We start from the raw sequence: 26781 nt of genomic DNA, 5'->3' as shown, positions 1-26781 counted from the left end.
ATGATTCTTGTTTCTTTTCAGATTATCTTCTACGAGGACAGGAACTTCATGGGTCGCTCCTACGAGTGTAGCAGCGACTGTCCTGACATGTCTTCCTACCTGAGCCGCTGCCACTCCTGCAGGGTGCACAGTGGCTGCTTCATGGTCTATGACCGCTCCAACTTCATGGGCAACCAGTACTTCATGAGAAGGGGAGAGTACTCCGACTACATGAGCATGATGGGAATGAGCGACTGTGTCAGGTCCTTCCGCCACATCCCCATGGTAAGCATATGAGCATGACTAAATAATCTTAGGTAGATGGATAAGTATCCGTCTATCTATCTCTTTCTTTCCCTCAACATTCAGTTACTTTGTTGCCTTTATGGTCAGCCTAATTTTATGGTTTACACCTGTTACCAGTCCCCAATATATTACATACTACCTATCAAATAGAGTAACATAGAAACAATTCCTGAGCTTTTATCTGGGATTTCTTGTGCTTTTCAATGGTAATTCAATTTCATGATATATAGCCTTTGTAAGCATGGTATGAGGTCAGTATGATGGGCATGAGTGACTGTATGAAGTATTCCCGCATGATCCCCATGGTAAGCCTATGACCAAGTCTAAATGTTGTTAGGTAGACAGATAGACGGATACCTATTTAAATTCCTTACATGATCATAACTCAAAATATAAGGTTGTTGTTAGTAAAAAATGTCTTTGTGAACAAACATATGATTACAACTATCATCTAATTATCACAGACTTGCACCCAGAACTCTTTGAGAGGTCTCACATTTCCCATCTCTCAACATTATACCAAAACAAGAAGTGAGCCATTACGGATTGCACCTTCAACCACTGTACAGTATCATTCCCAATAAAACGTGTTCTTCCTCCTACTACAGCACAGAGGAAACTTCAGGATGAGAATCTACGAGAGGGAGAGCTTCGGAGGTCAGATGCACGAGATGATGGACGACTGTGACTCCATCATGGATCGCTACCAAATGTCCAACTGTATGTCCTGCAACGTGATGGATGGCCACTGGCTCATGTATGAGCAGCCCCACTACAGAGGCAGGATGATGTACATGAGGCCTGGGGAGTACAGGAACTTCAACATGGGCATGGGCATGGGCATGGGGGGCATGGGGGGCATGGGGGGTATGAGGTTCATGAGTATGAGACGTATCAGCGACTCCTGTCACCAGTGGTGAAAACTGAATTAATTAATTAGGGGAAACCTGGTGGGTCCAGATGCAAATTGAGTGCTGAAATTGAAGCATTTAACTTCATTGCCAAAGTATTTGACATTGCCTATCTACTGATGAAAGTAGTTGAATAAACATTTCTGAACAAAAAGCTACATTTGTGTTTACACTTGAACCTTATCATACCCCACAGACCACTTACAGTATGCTCATATGATACAATAAACAGATATGATATTGTGGTTCATAAAACACCCTCATATGAACACTCTGATCTGAAGAAGCCAGTTCCAGTTCCAGTTTGAGAATGGAAGGGTGCATTATACCTTTGATAATCCATTTGATAGGAGAATATTAGCGATATAGCGTTTCCATAGCTTGGTACGCGTCTCTGATTCGCCTTCTGGTGTGTACATTATATAACCATACAGTTGCAAAAGATAGCTGGACACCTATGAAATAGTTACAGTAGGTTAAAGGGGTAGTTCATCCGAAAATCATCATTTCTTAATCTTTCACATACCTTAGATGTTGTCTGTTGACTTGTAGTGACGCCTTCTGCAAAGGGCCTGTCATTCCATTTGCCACAACAACCGAGAGGATTAGCATAGCTGCATCTAGCAGTTTAACATGGATTCTCAATCTAGCACAACAGCATTGTAAAAATAAGACTACTTAAACGATACAAAAAATAACCTTAAGTTTTTGGGCTACACCACGATTATTTTTGTCTGTTTGTCTGGAAAAAAAATGTCAGCTGCACCTCGGGTCGTTTCATGATGGAGATCCCTATAAGGGCATACCTTGTTGTTCATTCTTCCTTACATATCTGGCTTACTTGCCCAATCAGAATAACCAAGTATCTGATGCGCATGCCATTCTATCTTAATTCAGAAACATACCACTTCCTTTGCTACATTTAGATTCCATTCAGCAGGTAGAGATAATCTTATAAGTCAGGAACATACAGCATTAAAAAGATTAAGTAACAATTCTAGCATAGTTATAAAACCAGCAGACAAAGATTCAAAAATTGTGATCTCATTGAAGCTAACAGACAATTGAATCATTTCAAACATAACACACCACTTAGTCACTCATTGCAACAGGAGACCCAGAAACAGGTGAGACACTTCATAAGAGAACTCCATGAGAATAAATACATTACTGACAAACATTTATTTTACCTGCAGTGCCGTCCATAAGTATTGGAAAGAGTCTTGTCTTCTTTTAGCTCTATACTGTAGATTTGAAACAGTTTAGATTTGAAATAAAAAATTACTACAGGGTCAAGGTAGAGATGATCAGATTTAATTCAATGTGGGGTTTTTTTCAGATTGGGTTCACCATTTAGAAAGTACAAACATACTCCTCCCTATTTCATGGCTCTAAACATTTTGGAAAGAAAAAATCATATAATGTCCAAATGAATTACTCATGTTTAGTATTTGCATGCAATCCATTGCATGCAATAACTGCCTAAAGTCTGTGACCTATTGACCCCAGTCGCACAAGTGATGCTGAAGCATGTAGAGGCCTTAATTGATGATGTACAGTGCCCTCTACAAGGATTGGAAAGAGGAAGCATTTTTTAATTATAATTTTAGGTCTATATTCCAACAGATTTGAAATCAAACAATTACTATGGGGTCAAAATAGAGATTCTCAGCTTTAATTCAATTGGGTTTTTTTCAGATTGGGTTCACCATTTAGAAAGTAGAACATTTTTTAAACATACTGCCCCTATTTCAGGGCTCCAAAAGTATTGAATGATGGCACAGAGAGTGGAGAATAAAAGTTAGCCCAAAGTCATATTTAATAAGAATAATAATAAGGGAAGGGGGAGAGTAAGGGTAATCCAGAGAGTAGTCAAGGGCCGGTCCAGGGTCAGTAAGGGGAGGTCCAGTATCAGGGGTGGGGAAGGAGCCGTGGGAACTAGGAGGGGGCGAGGTCTGTGGGACAGGAGTAGAGGGTCGAGGACACGAAGGGGCTAGGGCCGTGGGAGGGTCGAGGCGGAATCCAAGGGGGTCAGGACTGCAGGAGAAACACAGGAGACAAGGGGTAAAACAACGACGAGGAGACAGACACAAGGAGCACTAGGAATCACTGGAGGGTAGTTGCGAAGATACACAAAACTTACTGTATGGTCACAGTACGTTCTGGCCCTGGACTGAAGCTTAGGCAGGGTTTAAGTAGGCCGTTGATTGGTGATTGAGTCCAGGTGCACTGTCGACTCGGAGGAGAACGCTCCAGTGATGACCACCGCAGCCTTGAGGTGGTACCAGAGGGTTGGTTAGGAGGGGGAACCGTAACACTATGTATACAAATGCTTGTAATTTCTAAATGGTGAAACCAATCTGAAAAAAGTATCAAGCTAAAAAAAGATAAAATACTTTCACTGTATTGTGAAAACCCTCTCCCTCTTAGTGGCTCTGCCTGCTTCAGGCATGTCCATGGCCTACTGGAGGGGGGAGAGGTGCCCCTAACATTGATAAAATATACATTAATTAGCTAGGATTTTCTCCTGGTGGAAAACTTTATTCGAAATGCCCAATCAAGTAAAGAAGCTTTAAAAATAAGCATTTATAGCCATATATCAAGTGAAATTGTGATGTTATCAATGTCACTTTAATTAGTTACTGGAATGGCACAAACATAATGGAATGTTGTGATGGAACGCTTCCATTCCAGGGATTAGTCAGGCCAATATTAACAATCAGAAAATTGCTATCTGTGTGTTTAAAAAGAAGTATGAAAATAGATTGTTGCTTCAGCAGGAGACTGCTTCAAAGGTAGGATCAAAGGCCGCTTTTCGTCTCGAAAACTTGTTATTTCTTACATGTAACGTTCAGACAGGTGAACCCAACTGCAGAACACAAACTAAGAGACAGGATCAGTGAAACCCCAAGCTGGGGTGTATTTATTAAGAGAAGGCTGACTGAGCCGATATGTAGACAGGTAGTCTGGTAAAGGTCAGGCAGGCGGTTGGTCAGGCAGGCAGGGGTCAAACAGGTAAGCTGGCAGGCAGGCGGGCAGAATTCAGGCAGGTAATTGGGTTGGCAGACAGGCATAGGTCGAGTAGGCAGGCGAGCAGTCGTACACAAGAGGTCAGGCAGGGAAGCGGGCAGTCATGCAGGGGAACAGGCAGGTAGGCGGATAGTCGTCCAGGCAGGGTTCAGGTAAGCAGGCAAGCAAGCAGGCAGGAGGGTCAGGCAGGGAAGGAGGGTTGGTGGCAGGAGTTAGGAGGGAACTGTGGACACAGGAACAAACAAGGTAAGGAGGCTGGGAATGCTAAGGAGCAGGAACTTGGAATTGTAGTTAGAAGCATGACTAACAATGAACTGATGTTACGATCTGGCCGGGTAGTGAAGGTTGAACCAGATATTTATGGCAAACGCTGGTAATGAGAATGGGGAACAGCTGGTCATCTGACTCCTGCACACCTGACACCACTCCTGAAATCAGCCTGACTGGTCGAGAGAGAGAGGGAGAAAGACTGCCCTCAACCTAGAGGTAGAGGGCGTGACATTACGACCTGGTTGATTATTAGGATTGACTATTTATTTGTAAGATTCTTTGCCTAATAGTATTGCTTTTTTGCCTATTGAGTGGATTACGGAGAGCTGTGGTGAGAACCATGTAGATTCTACCATCGAACATTGCCATATTGGATTACCCATGATTTTCGGCTGCTGTCTTGCAGCTCCCTGCCTCTCGCTGGAATCTATCTGTTGTGTTTTTACTAGTGAGAAACCGTTGGATTACCCACTCTCCTGAATCTCGTCTGGCTCGGTGAAGCACTCGCCTTCCTCCCTGCTTGTCTGCCTTTTAGCAGAGCATTTAGCAGACGCCTTTATCCAAAGCGACTTACAACAAATACATCTGTTTAAGTAAGTGAATCATCGGTCCATCAGTCATCATAAGATAAAGTAATCAATGCTCAGACCAGGGGCCATAGGCAGTCACAATGCTAGAAGAAGGATTATTATTTTATTTTTTTTATTAACAGGAGAGAAACTTGTATAGGGGGGTAGTGGGGGTGAAGAGGTCTTTAGGAGGGACCGTTAAGATGTAGCCTGAAGAGATGGGTCTTCAATCTACGGCGGAAGAACCAAAAACTATGATCACATTACTCCAGTATTTTGTACTGGCTTCCGATTAAAGCACGAGCAGACGTGCTCTTCGTTCACAAGATACAGGGAGATTAGCTGTTCCCAGAATATCTAAGACTACGGCAGGGGCCAGAGCATTTTGCGACAGAGCACCCCATCTCTGAAATAATCTTCTGATTCATGTTAGGGGGTCTGGGTTCATGCTGCTGAACCCTCTACCCCCCTGATGTCCCTCTGGCAGGCCGGCCCGTGACAGAGTGGATGTGGTATAAGTGCATGCTGGCCTTGTCCTTTAGATGTATTATAGATGTGCCAGGGGCTTCAGGCCACCTGCTTTATGTTGATTCTCTCCTACTGTTTAATGTTCAGTTTTTCAGTTTGCAACAGCCTCTAATTTTGTGTTGTCCTCTTTGTGCTTATCTGTCCAAGGGGCTCTGAGCCCCTCCAAACTAGACTTCAGCTGCTGAACTTGTCCAGGCTGAGTCTAATCCACCTTATATCCTGGTCCTTGCCATCCCACCAGAAAGCTGTCCTTCACTATGGACCTCTGAACTTTTGCACCACACCACATTCCACATTAGTTTACTGTTCAGCACCTGATTAGAAATGATGGATTGGCTGACCCTGGTCAGACAGTCGACTATGCTCCCATCTCCCAGCCCCAGTTGGCTCGGTGAGAGATCAGTCAACTACTAGCGAATCTTTGTTTTCATTTCAACTGTTTTCTACTTGTGATGTACTAGATGCCCTGCTTAAAATGTATGTAAAAAATCCATTGGGGCTGATATGCTTGATCCAGGCCTATTGCAGCTTAACCCGGTTTCTGAGTCATTGACACATATTTTTTATCCGACTGTATGTCAGGTACTTGTATAGTCAGCCCATGTACTCCCTCTCCATAAATGACCCCTCTGACCTAGATAAATACCGCCCAATATCCAAGCTACCTTGCCCTGTCAAAGTATTAGAGTCCCTGGTCAACTCCTAGCTAGGAACCTTTTTATCTTCTCATTCTATTCTAAATGCACCAATCTGGCTTTTGTTTTTTGTCATAGCACAATCTCAGCAGCTACACTTGTCTTAAAGTATGTGTTAAATTGCCTAGATCAGAAAAAACATTGTGCTGCCTTATCTCTAGATCTCTCTAAAGCATTCGATATGGTTGACCATTACCTACTCATTCAGAGGTTGTCTGAAATAGGCCTGGATCAGGCTTCATGTAGATGGCTTGACAATTATTTAATGGACAGAACACAGCGTGTCTTCACTGATGGTGTTAAATCAGGTTTTCTGGACATCCACAAGGATCAATTCTTGGTCCGGTTCTTTTTACTATTTACATCAACAATATTGGACTATCAGTAAATAATTGTAAACTGCATCTATCTGCCGATGAAACTGTTGTATATGCTATAGCCCCGACGACTGATCAGGCTCTTTCTGAGCAACAGTCTGCATTCACTGTCCTGCAGAGAGCATTTGTTGGGCTGAGGTTGGTGCTTAATGCTGGAAAGACAAAATATTGTAAGTTGGTTTGGATAGTTGTAAGTCGCTTTGGATAAAGGCGTCTGCTAAATGCCATGAATGTAATGTAAAAAATATATGTTATTTACCAAATCACAGAAACATTTATCTGATTTATGCATATGTACTTTGGGTGGTGCCCCCATTGAGCATGTTCCCACTTATAAATACCTGGGCATTTAGTTTGACAAAGACTTGACGTTCAAAAAACATACAGAGGATCTTGTAAGGTAAAATGTAAGGTTGGCTTCTTTTATAGGAATAGATTGTGCCATTCCCTGAACAGCAGAAAGCAGATTTTGCAATCAACTTTCATGCCAATACTTGATAATGGTGATATTATCTACCAAAATGCAGCAGCCACTACTCTTAAACCTTTGGATGCCATCTACCATAGCACCCTTCGCTTTATCACAAGTGATAGTTTTAATACTCATCATTGCATACTTTATCAAAAGGTTGGCTGGACCTTGTTAAATACCTGTAGATCTCTTCTTTACTCCCTTTTTGTGTAATGCCATACTGCATAAACTCCCGGGTTACCTAACCTCATTATTAAAATTCAAGGACATAAATTACCTAACCCATTGTCAGAATTGGTTAACTCTTGAGGTTCCCCGGGTCTCCACCAAATTGGATAAATTCGCTTTTAGTTATGGTGCACCTAACTGCTGGAACAATCTACAGAAAGTAGCTGTTCTGGTGCCGCTTGGGTAATTTAGGATGTTAATTGAGGACCTCCTTGGTGAAAGATGTGATTGTTTCTCCTGTTATATTGTGGTTTTATATGATGTATTGATTACTGCCTTGAACTGTATTTTCTGTGTGTTGTTTTGTTGTTTAAATATTGTGGACAGGGTGCACCTGCAAAAGAGGCCTTGGTCTCAGTGTGTTTCCCCTGTATAAATAAAGATTAATTAAAATAAATAAAAAGTGTATCTATGTGCAGCAATGTATTTTAGCATGTTAGTTTAGTATACTAATTAGTAGCATGATGCTGGTTGTTCTTGCTGTTGCTCACTCGCCCCTTTATCTCACATTAGGCTGTGTATGTGTGAGACCAGCCAGAGCCTGACCATTTGCTGTGGTATTTTGTTCTACCCCATTCAGGTATGTTAGCTCCCTCTCTGTGTTTTTATTTTATTTTTGTGCAAAGTGCATTTGTCCATTTTGTGATTTAGTTTTACTTGTTAGGTTTCACTTTTAATTGTTCATGAAATATAATATTTTACTGGTGACTTTCCAATATTAATATTGTAGAAAATAATGCATTATGTCACAGTAGTCTTTTTTCCAAATTGATATGCTTTAAGACAAATAACTATACAACATGTATTTGACTTTTTATTGATACATTTAGGAAATGTATTTTCTTTCTATTGAAATATTAGCTAATGTATAGGCTAGATTCCACTTTGAGCTTTCTGAAGAGAGGCTGTGTATGTGTGAGATCAGCCAGAGCCTGACCATTTGCTGTGGTATTCTTTTCTACTCCATTCAGTAATCTGGCAGAGCCATGGTCCAGTGTCCCTCCTTCAGTGCACTACACAAAATTGATTACACAACGCAGATATAGCAGCCCTGAGTTGTGCACACACCCAGACCGGCTACAGTTAATATTCAGTGAAAACATGAATGATATTACCACACCCAGCCAGTCAGCTTGCTCTGTCTTCCCCCAAAATATAGGCTGAACTAACCCTTTCACATGGGTTTCAATAGGGAAACATGCTTTTGGCACCAGCCACTGCAGTGCCCTGCAGTTCTCCCCATGGCCACATGGTAAAGCTGGCTTCAAAATCTCTCGGCAGGATTGCTCCTCAGGCCCCTAATTCTTCCACACAAAGGTCCTCTGGAAGGAGAGAGAGGTCCGCTATAACTTTTTGTTCATGTCAGATACGCCCCTTGACCTCCTATTAGCACCTCTGACCTGTCCGTATTCTCTCCTGACCTGTCTCCTTGAAGGTGGTGGCCGGTACTAATATATACAATGAAGCATTTTTTTCTTCTTTTGGCTCTATACTCCAAAAGTTTTGATTTTAAATCAAACAATTACTATAAGATTCAAGATTCTCAGCTTGTTTCACTGTTTAAAAATGCCAACACTTTATGGGTCTTCAACATTTAAAAAAAACACAAACAACCACAAACAGGAACCCAAAATTCCCCAAACAACCACAAATAACCACAAACATGTACCCCAAACAACCACAAACAACCCCAAGCAACCACAAACAACCACTCACAGGTATCCAAACAAACAGAAACAACCACAAACATTTGAAACTTGTTAGGCCCCAAGATTAATACACACACACACACACACACACACACACACACACACACACACACACACACACACAGGCATATGGACGCGCACGAACGCACACGTCACTGTTTAGTTCCCCTCCCCCCTACCACAACAGCGGGTCAAAGGCCACATGGCAGAGGAACTTCATGGCAGAGGATTTTCTGACCCCTTTGAACCTTAGATGTTCCATAAAAGTACCATTCTGTTGTGCTGAATGAAGAGAGTTGACACACTAAAATTATGTGTAATGTGTGTTATATGTAGTATATTTTTGCTAGTGAAATTGTAATATTTTACGTGATTAAATACTCACCGTGTGATACACTATACCTTCAATAGGTTGTCTGATATCAAAACATTTCAGAAATCATTGTACAGTTGATTCTATGTATTAATCAAAGGTAGGAGACTCAGGACAGCAGACTCAGGACTGATGCGGCCATGTCACCTGGGAAGGTCACATCACCCGTCCATCCCCCCAACTGATCCACCGGATGTCAAGGATCAGCTGTTAGGAAAGCATCGATTACCACCAGCTAAAAAAGCTAACCCACTAATTTTAACACAAAATTTAACTGCCAAACGTTCACAACTAAGGCTGCCACAATACAAACTTCATCCACTCTCGCCAGGTTAATTCGCTGAGTGTTTTCTGGAGAACAAAGACGGAAAGGACTTCCTCTGCGTTCCTCAGCGACCAAAGTGACCAAATTTACATTGACCAGAAGTAGGTGGATGGAGTTCCACTATTGGAGCTCAGAGAACACAGATAGCTTCAAGACACCTCACAGTAATAACAGTGTTTCACTATCTCTTTTGTACTGTGCATTGTAAGCTAGTATTGTGTAGACTACAGTCTTGTCAACCATTATTATCAAATCTGCCACCAGTACATGGAGTCACACAGACACACCCCCTTTCTCTGCACTGAAGTTTGCGAATATTCCGTTTTCATTTGAGTTTCATACATTGTAGCTCACAAATAGGTGATACCATATTCTAGCTATATGATTCTTTGATTCATTAATGATGTGTACCATGTGCTACATCTATTCGTTCATTTGCTGTTGCCGGTGAACCTTCTCAGTCATCAAACCACCTTTATTTCATTAATTGCCTCCCTCATGACTAGCTAGTTCAGAAATATTCCATTATTGATATAATTGGTAAAGTAAATGTAAGGATAATTCAGAGTTTAACTTAAAGATCTCTCATCAAATCTTACAATACTGTATATATTTTTACTATTTAATTGTACTGCTCATTATGTACCCAAAAAATATCATACATTAACATAGTACATTTCTTAGTTCATACTGTATATCCTATTGGATCCTATTGTGTATATTTCCCAATATCCTAAATGCCCTACTGACTAACTGCTAATTACTGCTACTTACACAAGTGGAAATGTAAGTTTATTTAATACCTTATACAGTGCCCTGCATAAGTAATGGGACAGTGAAGCATTTTTTTTTCTTTTGGCTCTACACTCCAAGTATGGAGTATCGGTAACTTCTACCGCTGCACCATCGAGAGTATCCTTACCAACTGTGTCACAGTATGGTATGGCAACTGCTCGGCATCGGACCGGAAAGCACTGCAGAGGGTGGTGAAAACTGCCCAACGCATCACCGGTTCCTCACTCCCCTCCATCGAGGCTGTCCAGGGCAAACGATGCTTGCGTAAGGCACGCAGCATCGTCAAGGACATCTCTCACCCCAACCATAGACTTTTCACCCCACTCCCCTCCGGGAGGCGCTACAGGTCTCTCCGCACCCGAACCAGTAGGTTCAGAGGCAGCTTCTTCCCTGCGGCTGTCACCCTGCTGAACACGAACACTACACCTACCTGACAACCTACTACCCCCGCAACCCCCCCCCCCCCCACCCGGACAATTGCACTATTGCACTATTACTCCCCTCCCCTGCTCTTACTCTTACTCAATACCACTGCTCTTCTGTACATACCTGTTCATACTGTTCATACTGTTCATAATGCACATAATGCACATATCCTATATTTTCTTTAATACTACTGCACATACTGTACATACTTGTTTATACTGTTTATACGGCATTCCATATTTATATTTATTCTGCATCTACCTCATGTTACTGTTAATACATATATACTGCTAGACTGCATTACCTATACAGCTCATATGCTGCTACACTGCTCATACTGTAACTATTTATTCTGCTATAATGCTACAGCTACTCAAATACTGCTATACTGCACTGCTATATATACTGCTTATACTATACTATATTATACTGCACTACTACTGATCATATATTGCACTACCTGTAAATACTGTTCATTGCACTTTCTGCTATTTTGCACTTCTGGTTAGACGCTAACTGCATTTCGTTGTCTCTGTACTTGTACTCTGCACAATGACAATAAAGTTGAATCTAATCTAATCTAATCTAATCTAATCCAAGTTTGAATTAAAAATCAAACACTTTCTATGAGGTTAAAGTAGAGATTCTCAGCTTTTATTTTAGAGTGTGTGTGTGCATATTGGTTTCAACATTTAGAAATGACAACACTTCTTATTCTAATGCTTCTAACACTTCCTATTTCAGGGCACCAAAAGTAATGTGACAATTGGCTTGACAGGTTATACATTATTTGTGCAGTCATAATAGAGCTGTCACTGTCTAGTATTGATTATAGGCTTTGTGTTTGCCTTTGGAGTCTGCTATTGGTGTCTGTCAACATGAAGACCAATGAGACATCAATAAAAGTAAAATAAGAAAATCAATCAGAAACATAGACAACCGTTAGATTGACCAAAAACAGTTTGGAACACCATTAATTCAAGCGATGATTGATTGGTATTAATTGGCCCAAAGTGTGCCAAGAAAACATTCCCCACACCATTACACCTGTACAGGTGTTCCTAATAAAGTTCTCAGTGAGTGTAGATTATACACCACCATTAGGCTTACATTTTAAACTTTAAAATGTAAAAGTTTAAAAATATTAAAAAAACAATGAATTTGTATTTCAAACGAGGATAGTAAAAGAGGATAAAGTTCAGACCAATAAAACCTTTTCTTCTTACTTACGTCCAAATATTGTCTGTGTTACAGAATGTCTTTACTCAAGGAAAGTATTTCCCCAAGTTTCTAATTTCTCTGATGCACAATCTGAACTCCATTATAACCCAATTATTATTTGTGTTGCAGCAGTGGACTAGTGGTATTGTGGACATAACAACCAAAAGGTTTTGGGTTCCAATCCCAAACGGGGTTTATTCAAACATAGTTCAGCAAAAAAGTACTCATACTATATAGCTTATGTCAATGTTCAGTAAAGCATTCAAGTTATAAAATGTTCTGTTTTTACTCACCTTTGGTTAGGAATCAATCGGCAACCTTGTTACAATGTTGGATCATGACTGTCAAATAATGACGTGTAGAAAACTTACCTTTACAGTCCACATGCAACCTTGTCACAATGTTGTGTGATGACTGTCAAATGCAGATTTTCAGAAAACACGTATTTTCAAGCCATAATAAACAATGTAACAATGTTGGATGATGACCATCAAATGACAACTATAAACCAACATTATATGATGGTGTTATCACATTCTACTGTGCAACTTTTAACATTGTCCCACAGTTATTTTCTATCATCTCTCTATGGTTGGCACAAGACAGTAAATCGACAACCTTTTAAATATGTTTATACAATGTTTGGAGGTAGACATTGCTGTACCACACCATTTTCCATCATGATCGAAAAACAATGCTAATACAACATTTTTTCTAAAATGCTCAGTTTGTAATGACAACCTGATCCACATAGTGTGTAATTGATTCCTATGCAAATCAGAGACCCTATAAAAACAAATATTAATTCCAAAATTATATGAACTATTATCCTTGCATAAAGATGGACTCAATTCAACTTACTGAGTTATTTGTTGATGACATTTTTGCATTTTAGCTCATTTTAAGAGGGTCTGAATACTTATGTATATGAGATATTTCTATATTTCAATTTTAATAAATGTACTGAAATTTCTAAAAACCTGTTTTCACTTTGTCATTCTAGGCTATTGTGTGTGAATTGATGGCAAATTATTTTAATTTAATCGATTTTAAATTGAGTATAACACAACAAAATGTGGAAAAAGTGAAGAGGTCTGAATACGTTCCAAAGGCACTGTATACCCCACCAACATTAGACAACTATACAGAAAACACTGAAGCTGTTGAAATATATCTGTAGAATAGTCAATTAATTCAATGGTTAGTGTATATTAACTGAAACACTAAATAACAGTGCTCAGACCAATTTATAGCTAAATGCACATGTGTGGTCTTCCCAAATGTTGTCATGAAGGTGTTGTTTACGTTGTATTTATGTAAATACAGTTGGCAGGGGTTTAATCATTTCATGCCTCTGCACTTCAAATCCACCAACGTGCGGATTATATGCGGTGGAAAGTGCTGCCAAAAGCCACCACAAGGTGGTGAGAAGAGCTGTGAAGGATGTTTGAATGGTTTGCCTTATCAGATACAGTGTACATGTAGATAGGCAAACTCAAGTTTATTATAGCAGCTCACAAATTGCAGGTCACGCATTCTCTCACAGCGCAGAGAAACAGGGAAATATAACAATGAATAAGTCGACTTTAATAGTGTAACAGAATGAAGTTAGAAATTTTCATGGGAGAAAGCAGTAAGTATGTTGGGTTTCAGTGGGATTGAAACTGGGTAGAAAAGTAGCTTACAGTTATAATAGGGTACATTTTCAGCAAGGGCAGCCTTCTCTCGTTCACACAATGTAATAATAATAATAATGATACATTTATTTTGTTTAGTGCTTTTTGAGGGACCGAATAGGACACTATTGAAATGCTGCATTGGTAACTTACACAATTATTATAAGGCAAATACTTCATAGAAAAATTGTACATTCTACACTCTGCTTTTTAATAAAAAAGGTTTTAACAGAAGAGGATCAGGCGGGGTAGGCAGGTGGGTAGTCAGACAGGCAGGGGTCGAGCAGGTTGGGTATCTTCGTGAATGGCAAGTAGGGTAGGGTAGCAGGGCGGAATGGCAACGATCCGGCATCGACTAGCAGCAGGTGCAGGGTATTTGTAGTGATGAGTAGATTACTGGATCGCAGACAGGTGTGCTAGTCACTACCGGTGGAGGTCATGGAGGCGGAGTCGTGACAGATATACACAGAGAGATGAACAGATGGTCACTCCTACAGTACTCACAGAGCTCAGAGGAGAACACACACCAGGACAAATACAAATAAAAATAGCTATCCCCTGCATTCTGCTTTTATATCCCACGACCACCACAGTACTTAAATTAGGAGCTGTTTGCAAGAAGAACCCATCAGAATTCATCCTATCAATTCTATACTGATGACACCACAGCTTTGACACCTTCCAGATAACTTGTAAAACATCCCAGTGAGCTCACAGCTCACAAAATGAATGACACCAACTGTGCTCTTTGCGTTGTGAGCGCGCTGTATCCATATAGCCGACTGCTGAAATGCACAGAATCAACTGAGAAAAATTATATCCAAATTGAAACATCTCATAAGCTACTCTTCACATAATTAATCAGGCGGCAATGTTTGTAAACACACTATAACACACTGTAAACACATCCATCATGCTCAACAATGCCTCCTGGTGGTGATTTCGCTTGTACTTTAGCAGACCAGATGTTTCTGTACACTTCAGAATTAATTCTGCTGCTGCCATCAGCAGTTAAATCATCAGTGAATACAAGTGAGCCAGTTCCAGTGGCAGCCATACATGCCCAAGCCATAACACACCCTCCGCAATATAATGCAAGCCAATTAGCTAGTTTGCTGAGCCTGCTAAAAGCAATCAATGCAATACAATCGTGTTGCATGAAACCCCATAAAAATAATTTGCATTAGCTACCAAAACATGGACGACTATAACACACAAGCTTTGGAGCATGAATGATGAATGATGCTAGCAAGCTAGCTAACAAACAAGTAGGCGGTGCATTCAATCTTCTTACTTTGCCTTGAGAACAGAACTGTTCGATTCGGTTTGTTGACGATCTCTTTTTATCTTCACAAAGATAAGTTTTGTGATAATCATCAAAATAAACATTTTAACAGAGTAAAAATAAATAGACACTTAAAAATCCAAAAGTGGTTTATTTTACAGTTGCAAAAGTTGGATTTCCAGTGTTTTCACAAATGAAGACTGTACTGTACATGTATGTTACAATTATGTTTCCAGTGTCTGACAGCTTTATAAGAGTGTTGTCGTCTGCAAACATGAAATTCAGAATGGAAAACAAAAGAATAGTTTCATAACAACACTATAGACACCTACAGTGCATGTACATTGCTGAAATGTTAATGACAGCTCAAAAAATAATAGGAACAGGGTGGTCTATATACTGTTGATCGTACAGTTGGAGGTTATGTTCCATGGACAATTTACTATATTGAAACATCTTACAACGATTCCTCAGTATTGATACTATGCTGGTGGTGGTAGAGAGAAAGGCACTGTTACTGTGCATTAAGTTAATACAGTTTTTTTGGCAATAATACTGTTACATTATTATTATTATTATTATTATTATTATTATTATTGTGTTCGACAAAATGGGCCACTTGCAATGTAAATGTTTTGTCTTATTTCCTTGGTTTATTACCACAGCACTGTATCCTGAAAAGTGTCAGTGTAAACTCACTTGCAATTTGAAGTTGCCTCTCGGCTTTAATTGGATGCACCTGTGAAGCAGTGCTCAAGGTTTGATCTCACCTGCTGTGTACAAGATTTAACCCTTGAGGAAGCATGTTGTTTCACAACACGCTAGACTTGTACAAAGTACGTTGTTTTGCCCCGCACACATACTTTATTTCTAGATATCAATATGCATTTAAATATCTCCACAATCTGAGCCAATATTGGGCAACAGGCGTTGTTATTTAAGATCTCTATTTTAACAGATTTAGAGACGCCACATGAATTGAAATCAAGGTATGGGCTCGGACTGCTGCACCTGAATATAAGCCTGGTTTCTAAAATGGACATTTGGGCCATTCAGGCAATAACATTTAAATTTTTTCAGAATCATGGTCAAACTAATCTGTATTGGATGATGTGCTGATGTGCTGTAGACAAGCTGGTGGAGCTGTTATCTAACTATGCTACGTTCCGAACTGATAATTATGGGCGACCTAAACATAGTTTGGTTGACAAATTCCTAAAAAAATCTAAAAGAGCTGTGTAGTGTCTTAAACATGACACAGCTAATATCAAAACCGACATGACCAAATTGGAAAAATCTGGCTAAATCTACTCTGATTAACATTATACTAACTAATAGACACCATAAGTATACAGCCAGTTGAGTTTTTGCACAGGATGTCAGTGATCACTGTAACCTATGCAGAAAATAGATTTATTTTAGACATACAATTAGTTAAACCCCATATTCTCAGGTTAACTAATGCTGAGCCCTTATCTTTGTTGCAAGTGGGAAAAAATGTTACCAGAGCAGAGGTTTATACTCAGACTGTTACCAAAAATATCTAGCTCAAGGAAGTTAGAGCAATTTAGCTGCCAACATGCTAGCAACATTGCAAGTTGTGTTTAAATTCAGCATCCAGGCATGATACTAGCTGAGCACTTCATAAATGCTCAAGAGAGACATTTCAGAGAGTTTGTGTAGACGTAGATAAGACAATGCAACATTTTGGAAAGGCAATATGCTATGAAAGTCCATACATCACAAACTGCAGAAGGTAAACACAACTGGAGACACCCTAACCCTAACTGGAGACAGTTTTGGAGACAGGCATCATCGTTATGATTGCTAGCAAAAGAGAGTCAGTCTGGTAGATAATTAATGGTGAACATATTTAACTTATGCTTGCAATCATAGCGGTGATGTCTGTCTCCAGTTATATTTACGGGTGTCTCTAGTTATATTTACATTCTGCAATTTGTGATGTATGGACTTTCATAGTGTATTACCGTGTATGTTTACGATAGGAACTTAATAGGCCTACTCAGCTCATGAGTCAGTTTGTTCTCACAGAAAGACAAGGAGATGAAGTATAAAGTATGCCAAACATAACAAATATAGTGTAATTACTATTCTATCACAAAAATGCATACATTGAAACATTATGCGCCTTTTGCATTTCTACCACATTACCCTGATATCAACTGAAACTTCTAATAAAAGTCAAGTAAGTCACAAGGTTTCGGTGCATGTTTCAAAGTCAGCAAACCATCAGAACGTGATTCAGATGCCATAAGAATGGACGTTGTAGCAACACCTTCACACTGACAGGGAAAAGGAGATACATGCACCTCAGTATACCCTTTACAGTTACTATTCTAATATGGCTTTTTCAACCAAATGTTATAACCAAAACAACTGCAGGATACTTAAAGCAGTCATTATACTGGACAAATCTTACTTTGTGTGAACAGTTCTTAAATATTGTATTCTTAGAAAAAGTAACAACAGTACTGTTGTAAAATTGCTTACCATAAAGTAGCCTATTAAGAATGGGGTCTATTTTGATTTCCTTGCGCTGTGCTTTTTATGTACTTTCCAAGATTTGGAATTCCCATTTTGAATAAAATCAGATGAGAATGCGCGTGGAATAATCTGCATGGTATATTTCACCTAGATGTACTAGTGCCTCTAAATTAGTTTAAAACTCTACTCGGGAGGAGTGTAAATGTTTTCTGTAGGCCGGATCATGTTGTTGTGCTGATTGTATTGTATGTTTTAAATGTTGTTATATTGACTGCTGATGTTTTCTTGGTCAGGTCTCCTTTGCAAAAGAGACTGAAAAATTGGCTTTTCCTGGTTAAATAATAATAAAAAAAATCTATAAGTTTCTCCTCCCCAAAAGTGCAGTTGGCACAATGGCGCATTCTGGGCTGACATTAGAATAATCTGTGCATAAAGCACAGATCTGCGCATGTAAGGTGGTGCACAAGGAAATGAGAATATACCCCATTGCCCATGGCATGAAATCATATACTGAACATTATACTCTATTTACAAAAGAGAAATAATTAAAATGTCCACTACTTACATGTGGCAATATAATACTACTGACAATTTAACATTTAGTCTATAAAAAAGTAAAGTCAAAAATACAATTCAAAAATACAAATCATCTACATGCTAATCACACAGAGTATTCATTTGTTTTTAGACTGTTCTGTCTCTGAGGATGGACAAATATAGCTGGGTACTTGGTGAGGTCTCTCTGAAAGTCATGGCACATCTTGTAATACAAAGATAAGCGTTCTTAAAAGTCCTTACTCCCTACTCTCATACCCTGAAATGACACCTAGAGTGAACATCTGCAGATAGTGCCACCTAGTGGCCATGCCATTAAGTGCATTGTCTTTATCAGGCGTGTATAATGGCATGCTTGGATATGTAGTTTTTAGGCTTTGTTGCAGTTTGCCATATTGTCACCATGACGTTTCTATCCCTGTGGGGTTCAGTCTTGAGCTTTTTTCCCTTTTTCACTCAGGCAGGCTACCGTCTGCACTATTACTGGTCTCCATAGGAGCTGAGGCCTACTGGCATGGGGCTATCGTTGGGTCCTGGTGACCCTCATAACCTTTAACCCATCACATGTGGCATGGGCACAGTAGCCCCTCTTCCCTTGAGGGCAGGTCCATCTGGATTTCCTCCAGGTCAGATTGAGGTTTCATTGCTGCCGCTGTTGAGAGACGGAGAGAGGAAGACTGTGAGTTATTGAAGGGGGCAGTGTGTTACTGGAGGACTGGATTGTAATTGATTGAACAAGTATGGCACTATACAGATGAAGCCAAATGAAATGTGTGTCGGCACCCGGCAATCATGCGAGAGTCAAGAAGGCCTACACTTCTGAGGGGAGTCCAGCAGGAGCTTTCCGCCCTATTTCCATAATGGTTTTTGATCACTGTAAGTGGTTGAGTGAACTGTAGTTGGATAAAAAAAAAATGCATACATGAACTAAATGATAAATTAATGAATTTGTGTGATGTTAGGCTATCAAATTGAATTAATTACAGTTATCTAAATGTGGCTAACATTTTCGCTACAATTCGCTGCAATTGCAAACCATTCTCACTCTCTCTCTCTCACTCTCTCTCTTTTATTGTTGTGATTATTAGAAAACCATTCAAAAACACTACAGTATTAACATGCTCACACCAAACAAGTCTTCATTTCATGTGGCTAGTTATATTTAAACTAGCACATTACGAACACATTGAGGCTTGGTTGTTGCCAGGTGACTGAGGGTCGCAGGGAGGAGCAGCGCACAAAATCTCTCAAATTAATCTGAGTTTGCATCATGAACTCAGTTATGACAGCTACTGTATAGTAAGGGATCTGGCTTTATACTGTAGGGTATTTAAAAGACTTTCTTATTGTGTACAACCATGAGAACAAGGATACACTTCGAGGATCTTTGTTTCACTGCCCGGGAGAAACTCAAGCGCACTGACAAATTAAGGTGACACTTAAAATCCCCTCACAGCACGGCTAAACTGAATATTTAAAAGTGCTTTATTATATTATGATTAACCCTAAAACTACCAACAGTGGTCTGGCCAGACCTCAGATGGTACTTTGAGGGTGAAAAATGTACTGCTCTCTAAAGTGTGAGCTGTCTTGATTCTCTGATCACTCTAGGCTATCTTAATGTTCTACTGTAAAAGCTTCAGTCCATGTGGTTTCTGGTGGATGGATCTTGGCATGCAAAGAGGAGTTTTAACTAACACACTCAAGTGTGTTCAGGCTTCCACAGAGCTCCAGCAGCAGTGGTGGCTGCCGAGGACTGCTGGGATTAACGACCAATATCTTTTTTATCAGATAAAGATGGTCAGAATTTAATCACCAAAATGAACTCTGAATTATGTAAAGTTGATCACTAGTTTAAAGCCAACAAACTCCCACTCAATACTAAAAAGAGCTGTTATATGATTTTTGCTAGAAAAAGCAAACAGTGTACACTTTGATACAAATGTTCTCATCAAAATGAATGTTGAATAATATTCTAACCTGTGTACCTTTAACTACATTTCTAGGCATACTCATTGACGAAAAAATAAACTGGAAAAATCATACATCTCTGATCTCTGAACAAAATTGTTAGGAATATTGCTACAATCAGGAATACTGATTAATACTGATTACACCAAGGAAAATTATTGTACATTTGTACTATACTATGATATATAAGTTTATTTCAAACTGTAACATTGTTTGGGGCAGTACTCACAAGAGCAATCTAAATTATCATCTCATTTTGAGAAGCATTTTGTAAGGATGGCAACCTTTTCTGACCCCCTCACTAGCTCACACCCTTTGTTTTACAGTCTTAAGATTCATGATATCTATGACGTAAAAAAAATACAGATCTGTCAATTTGTTTTCACTTTCAAAAGGAATCATCTACCTATCAGCTTTCACAACACGTTTCAGTTCAACAAACAAGTTCACATAAGATCCATATTTCAGATCTAGTAAAAGACAATTCTCAATGCGTTACAGAGGAATCTTTCTGGAATAGCCTCCCAGATCATCTGAAAAATTGGACTAGCATTTACCAATAAAAAAAAAAAAAGATACTCTTGAAGCAACTGTCTTAATATTCCTTTTCAATCAGTGCCTTTCACATTGTCTTATTTTTCATTTAATCATTTGTTTTTATTTTCATTAACATTTTTTTAAACTTCTGTCTAACAATGTTTGTTTAATTATTATTAATATTACTATTATAATTATTAATATTATATACATTTTCTATTTGATCTTTTCAAATCTATTACTTTTTAGGGGAGGCTTCTCGACAAGCCCTACTGGGTTTCTTAACCTCCCCTGCACAATTTGCCTTTGCTTTTCATTGTGTCTTTCATTTGTTATTGTGTGTGTGAAAATCCTAAATAAAATAAAAACAAATAAAACACACATTTTATTTTGCTCCAACTGTAGATACAAATACAGGAAGTAAATAGCATAAAAATATATAAGGCTATAAGGTTCATGGACAGTTGATCCTAAAACCCTTGAACCAACCCAACCAAACCCTTGCAGAAAGTAAGAGAAGGATATTATCTGATGTCATGTAGCTACTCACTCTGAATCTGAATCTTGGGTGTTGTCCATGCCGTTAACTGCCGTAGTCAGTGTTGCAGTCATCATGGTGATCCCATTGTGTAGCTCCCGCGGGGACAAGGGTGGGCATGGAGGCAGGTGAGGCGGGGGTTTGATGAGGACCCCATTGCCTCCTGTTTCAGGATGTAGACCCCTGTTGGAGGGAGACGGGGGGATGGGGGTCCTAGGAGTGGAGGGGTTGTAATCGCTTAGTTTCTCCCGCAGGCGATTCTTCATGTTCTTGTCAATCATCGGAGGAGGGTAGGAGATTTTATTTTTAAGAATGCCTAAGAGTGAACACACAAATAAATACATAAATAAACCACTGGGTATTAAATCAAAGTCTGTCATATGAGTGTGCACATATGCACCAACACAGACCAAATGCAGATAACCATCTACACATAAATGTATGTATATATTTATCCACAAATATAGAAAAAAAGTACTTGCATGATAACCATGTGCTCACTCATAATTAACACACATAGACATACACACTCTTAACAGAGATATCCTAATAGGCTAAGAGAAAAATTGTAATTATAAACATGTTGATTTAGTCAGATACTTATTTGGACTTTTTTTTTTTAGTACGGTGTACCATTATGAAAACACACACATCATAATCATACAGACAGAAAAAAAAAAAAAAAAAAATATGACCTATGGTCCAAGCCTTTCAAACCTTTTTCTTTCTTTCGAATATAACACATATAGTCCATATAGTAATCTATATACCGTAATTTCCGGACTATTAAGCGCACCTGAATATAAGCCGCACTGAATTTTTTAAAAATAATTATTTTGAACATAAATAAGCCGCACATGTCTATAAGCCGCAGGTGCCTACCGGTACATTGAAACAAATGAACTTTACACAGGCTTTAACGAAACACGGCTTGTAACAAAAATAAATACGCTTTAACGAAACACGGCTTGTAACAAAAATAAAAAATTAGCGGTAAACAGTAGCCTACCAAGCCTACCGACCTCATCCATATTTATGATGTCGTGCGGGCCGATGGAATGCTCCGCTATCTTTGCATCAGTGAATTTGCGGAAGTTTGAAACTTTTTCCTCGTAGTCGGGAGGGAGCTGCTGACACAGACTCGTCCGTACCCTGATGGACAGGCCTTTACGTCTCATAAATCTGAGACACCACGATGGTCCACCTCTAAAATCCTCAAACTTCATTGCGGTGGCGATTGTTTTGGCTTTCAAAATGACTACCGTAATCAGAATGATGGGAAGTTTGAGCGCGCTCGATTTAATCTAAACAGTTACATTGTTTCACCTTAACCCGTTCGGCAATTTCATTGGTCTAATGAAAGTTTCATGCCGCCGTTTTTTGCTCAGTTTTTTGGCGCCATGAAGCTTGTGAAAGCGGGAAAAATCCATAAATTAGCCGCGTCATTGTTTAAGCCGCGAGGTTCAAAGCGTGGGAAAAAAGTAGCGGCTTATAGTCCGGAAATTACGGTAATATGTATTACAAGACAAGGGCAATAACCCTCTGAGCCAGATTGGCATCACTGCAAACATGTGGCTTGAAAACCACGGAAGACCAAACATGTATACAGTGCCCTCCATAAGAATTGGAAAGAGGAAGCATTTTGTCTCCTTTCAGCTGGGTATGCGCTACTGCAACTTTAGGCTAGGAATCTAGTAGGCTTAACCTGCCTTGCACAAACTGCGCTCTCATCATGACTCCCATCTCACTCATAACATAACTTTCAAATAATGCTTTTAAATAAAGCAAGGTTAATTCACTACATCAATACAAATCAAAGAATCACTCATATAAATTATCAAAGCTTTATAGTGCACATAATGTGGGTTAACTGGAATAAACATGGATTGCTTGGCAAAAATACTGGGCTCCTAATGAATCAAATAAACACCACAACATGGTCCTCAAGAGACTCTTCATGCCTCCTCAAAGCAAGATATGGGACGGGTTGGGACAGGAGGGAAAATGCCTGATTTGGCACTGAGCACTAAGCGGGATTCAAACAGTATAGGCTACCTCGCACAAACTATGCGCCTCTCATTCTCCCGTTTATCGCGACTCAAAATCGGACCACAACTAACCCAAATCTGTGGGCTGCATTTAAATTATGCTATCAAATAAAGCAAAGTCAATTCATGAATAACACCCAATTGCCCCGCCGATTCAATGGTAGGGGAAACACTCTGATGTCTCTTTTCAAAGGGAGTCTGTATCAAATGGGTAATGTGCAGCAATCTATGAGCGGGTTGGGGGAAGTGTGATCCTGTCATATTCATTGTCTGATGAATTTGTCATCAACTGTAAGCTACTGATGATCTAATTTGAGATCTTCTCCAGATTGAGAAGAGAAGATGACTTCAGTCTTAAAGTTTGTTCAATCAATACCAACTGCCGCAGCTCCTCAAATGATTTTGCCCCACAGGCCCTACACGCAAAATAATCCCAAAGAATATGTCAAATTTAAAAAAAGAAATCTGGATTTTCCTGACGGATCGGGCCAACACGTGGTCAGTGGCGGCATCCACACCAACCTTTACCTGGCACAGTCCACCAACGTCTTAACCATTTCGTCATCACCACTTCTGCCCTGGGTCCTGGCCTCAACTGCCTACTTGCCCACCTTCTCTCCCTCTCTCTTACCCCTTCTCTTCTCTGGCTGGTGGTTGCTGTCGGGTGAGCTAGGAGGGGCACCATCTTTCCCCCGTCCTTCGTTCTCCGAGGGGGACTCCTCGTTGAGTTTGTTGTCCTGGTGGAGGTCCACATTGATTTTGGTCTCCATGCGCAGTGTGTCCATACCACCTGGTTCCTCACTCTCATTGGCTGTCGGTGGCTCCACTGGCCAGTAAGACCTCACATGATTGGCCACTGTTTCCACTGAAACAAGATTTCATTTTCTTAACTAAAAGTTGTAACTAAAAGTCATAATTGCATGTGTGTGTGTTCAAGTATTATAAACAAAAAAGACAGATGTGTGATGCACACTCAGTACCTGTGTGTGTGTGTGTGTGTGTGTGTGTGTGTGTGTGTGTGTGTGTGTGTGTGTGTGTGTGTGTGTGTGTGTGTGTGTTTAAGAATGAGTCCCCTTACCTTTAGGAGTGCTATGCTGGGGCTGCCTCTCATTGTTCCATTTGTGCTTGCGACCCTCTCTGTTGTCTTCGCTGTCTGAGGAATGAGACGAGGCATAAGAGCTGCTGTGCTCATCCACCGACAGCTCACTGTCCGAGTCTGACTCTGTCACCATGGAAACACAAGGTCTGTTACATCCTGAACTCCAACCTGCTGCACAGTCAACGGTGTGTGGAGTATCGAGATCAGACAAAACAGGCTATTCTAAAACCATGCACTTGTCTTTAAGTAGTATGAAACTAGTTACATCAATCATCTCAGTCGTTGGCATGAGTGTACTAATATGCCTGTGCTGTTGTACCATATTCCTTCCCAGACACTTCCGCCAAAATGCCCAAAAGTTCTGGTGGACCAGCGCGTCAAACTTGGCCTTCATTAAGCCAATAGAAAGACCGTCGAAAATGGACGGCGCATACTATTGGCTTCACTTCACACCAATAATCTCCCACAGCAAGAGTTGCAAAGGTTACAGAGTTGCATCGTTACATGTCATGTCCCCCTCAATCTCAATGGGAGTTCATTAATAAAGGTTGATTATTAAAATTAAAAAGAACATGCTGTAAATACCAATGCATCTAAATTAAGTGTACTTTTAGTACAGACAGAAATATGCTAATGACACATTATTCATTATGTATTATAATATTATTATTATTAAATTATAATATACTTCATAATATTTGACAGTCGAATATTAAATATGATCACATTCTGAGTGTGTTGAAAGTACATCTCAGATAATTATTATATATTAATAAATTAATATAATAACTTATTATAAGTATATTTCAATTTAGCATATTTCAAGTATACTTCATATGCTTAAAACATACTTATTTTACAATTTTAGTATATTAAATACAACTTTAGTACAATTTAAGATGGGTTATTTTAGTATCAATGAATATGCTTTAGTATATTTAAACTCATGTATACTAGAAATATCGTAGTTTGGTATACTTTAAGTATAAATGTTTTCGCTTGGGCAGGATACCTAACATTCAGGGACTGTCTCATTTGTTGAAATGAAAAATAATTGTATATAAGTATGGGATTACGAATGTTTGAAATACAGTGAAGTACAGTATTTTATAAGTATACTATACATATTTAAGGATATGACAATAAAGTATACTTTTTGTAAGTACACTAAAGTATCATTTAAAGTACATTCAATTCTAGTATACTTTTTTGCAAGTAAACTAAATTAACATGAAATTAAAGTATACTTTGATTAAGTACACAAAAGTACAAAGTCATTAAAGTATAGAAAATCATGAAGCATATTAATATTAATTACTCCTTTAATTTAACTTTTCAATATACTTGAGTATACTTTTGTTTTACTTGGGGTCCCAAAGTGTTGGCCCAAGACAACCCACAAAACCAGAACAGTTGGGGAACAGGTTTCTTCTTTTTCTTTCTGGTTTCAGGTTATGTTTGTGCTCATTGCCACAGTGACAGGAATCTGAGAGAACAACATATGACCTGATCCACGTACCATCTTGCTTAGAGCGCTTGTGGAGGAAGATGGAGGAGTCTCCTTCTCCATGGTAACTATTTTTGGCTGAGCCAGAGGAGGTAGTGCGCTTCTGCCCAGAGGCCTCCCTGTATAAAGGAAGGGTCATGAGTAAAAAGTAACCTCCTCACGATCATGTAAATATACAGCTTTTATCATAATGCTGTGAGGGGTAACCACCACCCAAGTGATTTGGTTGTACGTGCATCTTTATGTTATCTGTTATCTCATAAATTCAATACAATCCATCAATAAAGGATTTAAATTCAATTTCCATGTCCAGCTCAGTCCCTGTATGGGCGTGCAGTGTACCTGGTTTGACTGCTGCTGTGGCTCCTGGCTGATCTGACTGTGCTGTCCAGGGACACAGTGGACTCTCCAATGGCTGTACGGTACAGGCCGTCGTCCTCTGTGTACGAGCGTTTACCGTTCAGCGAGCGCTGGGAAGTGGAGGAGGATCAAAGTGGGGTAGGCTGTCATTAGTGACAGCCGCAATAGCAGACACAACAGCAGATTTATTTATACTGTATGTATTTAGCCTTTATTTATCCATGTTAGTCTGACTTTTCTCAAGAACTTTTCTTAATTGTGTAAATGGTCTCCATCATCATCATCTATTCTGCAGGAAAGAAAAGTTCATATGGCCATCTATAACAAACAAAGGGTGAGACACTTACTGTTAATAGAGCAGCACGGGTGGTGGTAGACTCCTCCACTATGGACTTCTTCCCAGTGAAGATGTTCTTTAGGCTGGTCCTCACCTCCTTGTTGAAAATACAGTGGAACAAAAAAATACACACACCCTGAAAAGAAAGA

General features: G+C 39.5%; 2 protein-coding genes across 2 annotated transcripts in view; one reads left to right on the top strand and one right to left on the bottom strand.

Moving 5' to 3' along the window:
* On the top strand, positions 1-1205 carry LOC310802261 (gamma-crystallin M2-like; the record flags this gene model as incomplete). The annotated part of the gene is made up of 2 exons (XM_083666551.1): positions 1-264; positions 894-1205. 2 exons carry the CDS (start codon positions 1-3, stop codon positions 1203-1205), a joined length of 576 nt encoding a protein of 191 aa, XP_083522677.1.
* A 1742-nt stretch (positions 1206-2947) lies between these two features.
* LOC310802260 (cadherin EGF LAG seven-pass G-type receptor 1-like) overlaps positions 2948-26781 on the bottom strand; it is a gene marked incomplete at both ends in the record, with an annotated part of 97771 nt that continues 73937 nt past the window's right edge. The window contains 8 exons of the mRNA XM_083666550.1: positions 2948-3233; positions 3340-3468; positions 21294-21597; positions 23961-24194; positions 24408-24551; positions 25948-26054; positions 26278-26405; positions 26643-26768. Of these exons, the coding sequence (XP_083522676.1) occupies positions 2948-3233; positions 3340-3468; positions 21294-21597; positions 23961-24194; positions 24408-24551; positions 25948-26054; positions 26278-26405; positions 26643-26768 (1458 nt within the window). The remainder of the gene's footprint in view (positions 3234-3339; positions 3469-21293; positions 21598-23960; positions 24195-24407; positions 24552-25947; positions 26055-26277; positions 26406-26642; positions 26769-26781) is intronic.

This window comes from Argentina silus, assembly GCF_951799395.1.
Source record: "Argentina silus genome assembly, chromosome: 3".
Classification (NCBI taxonomy): domain Eukaryota; kingdom Metazoa; phylum Chordata; class Actinopteri; order Argentiniformes; family Argentinidae; genus Argentina; species Argentina silus.
This window is presented reverse-complemented; position numbering and strand designations above follow the sequence as displayed.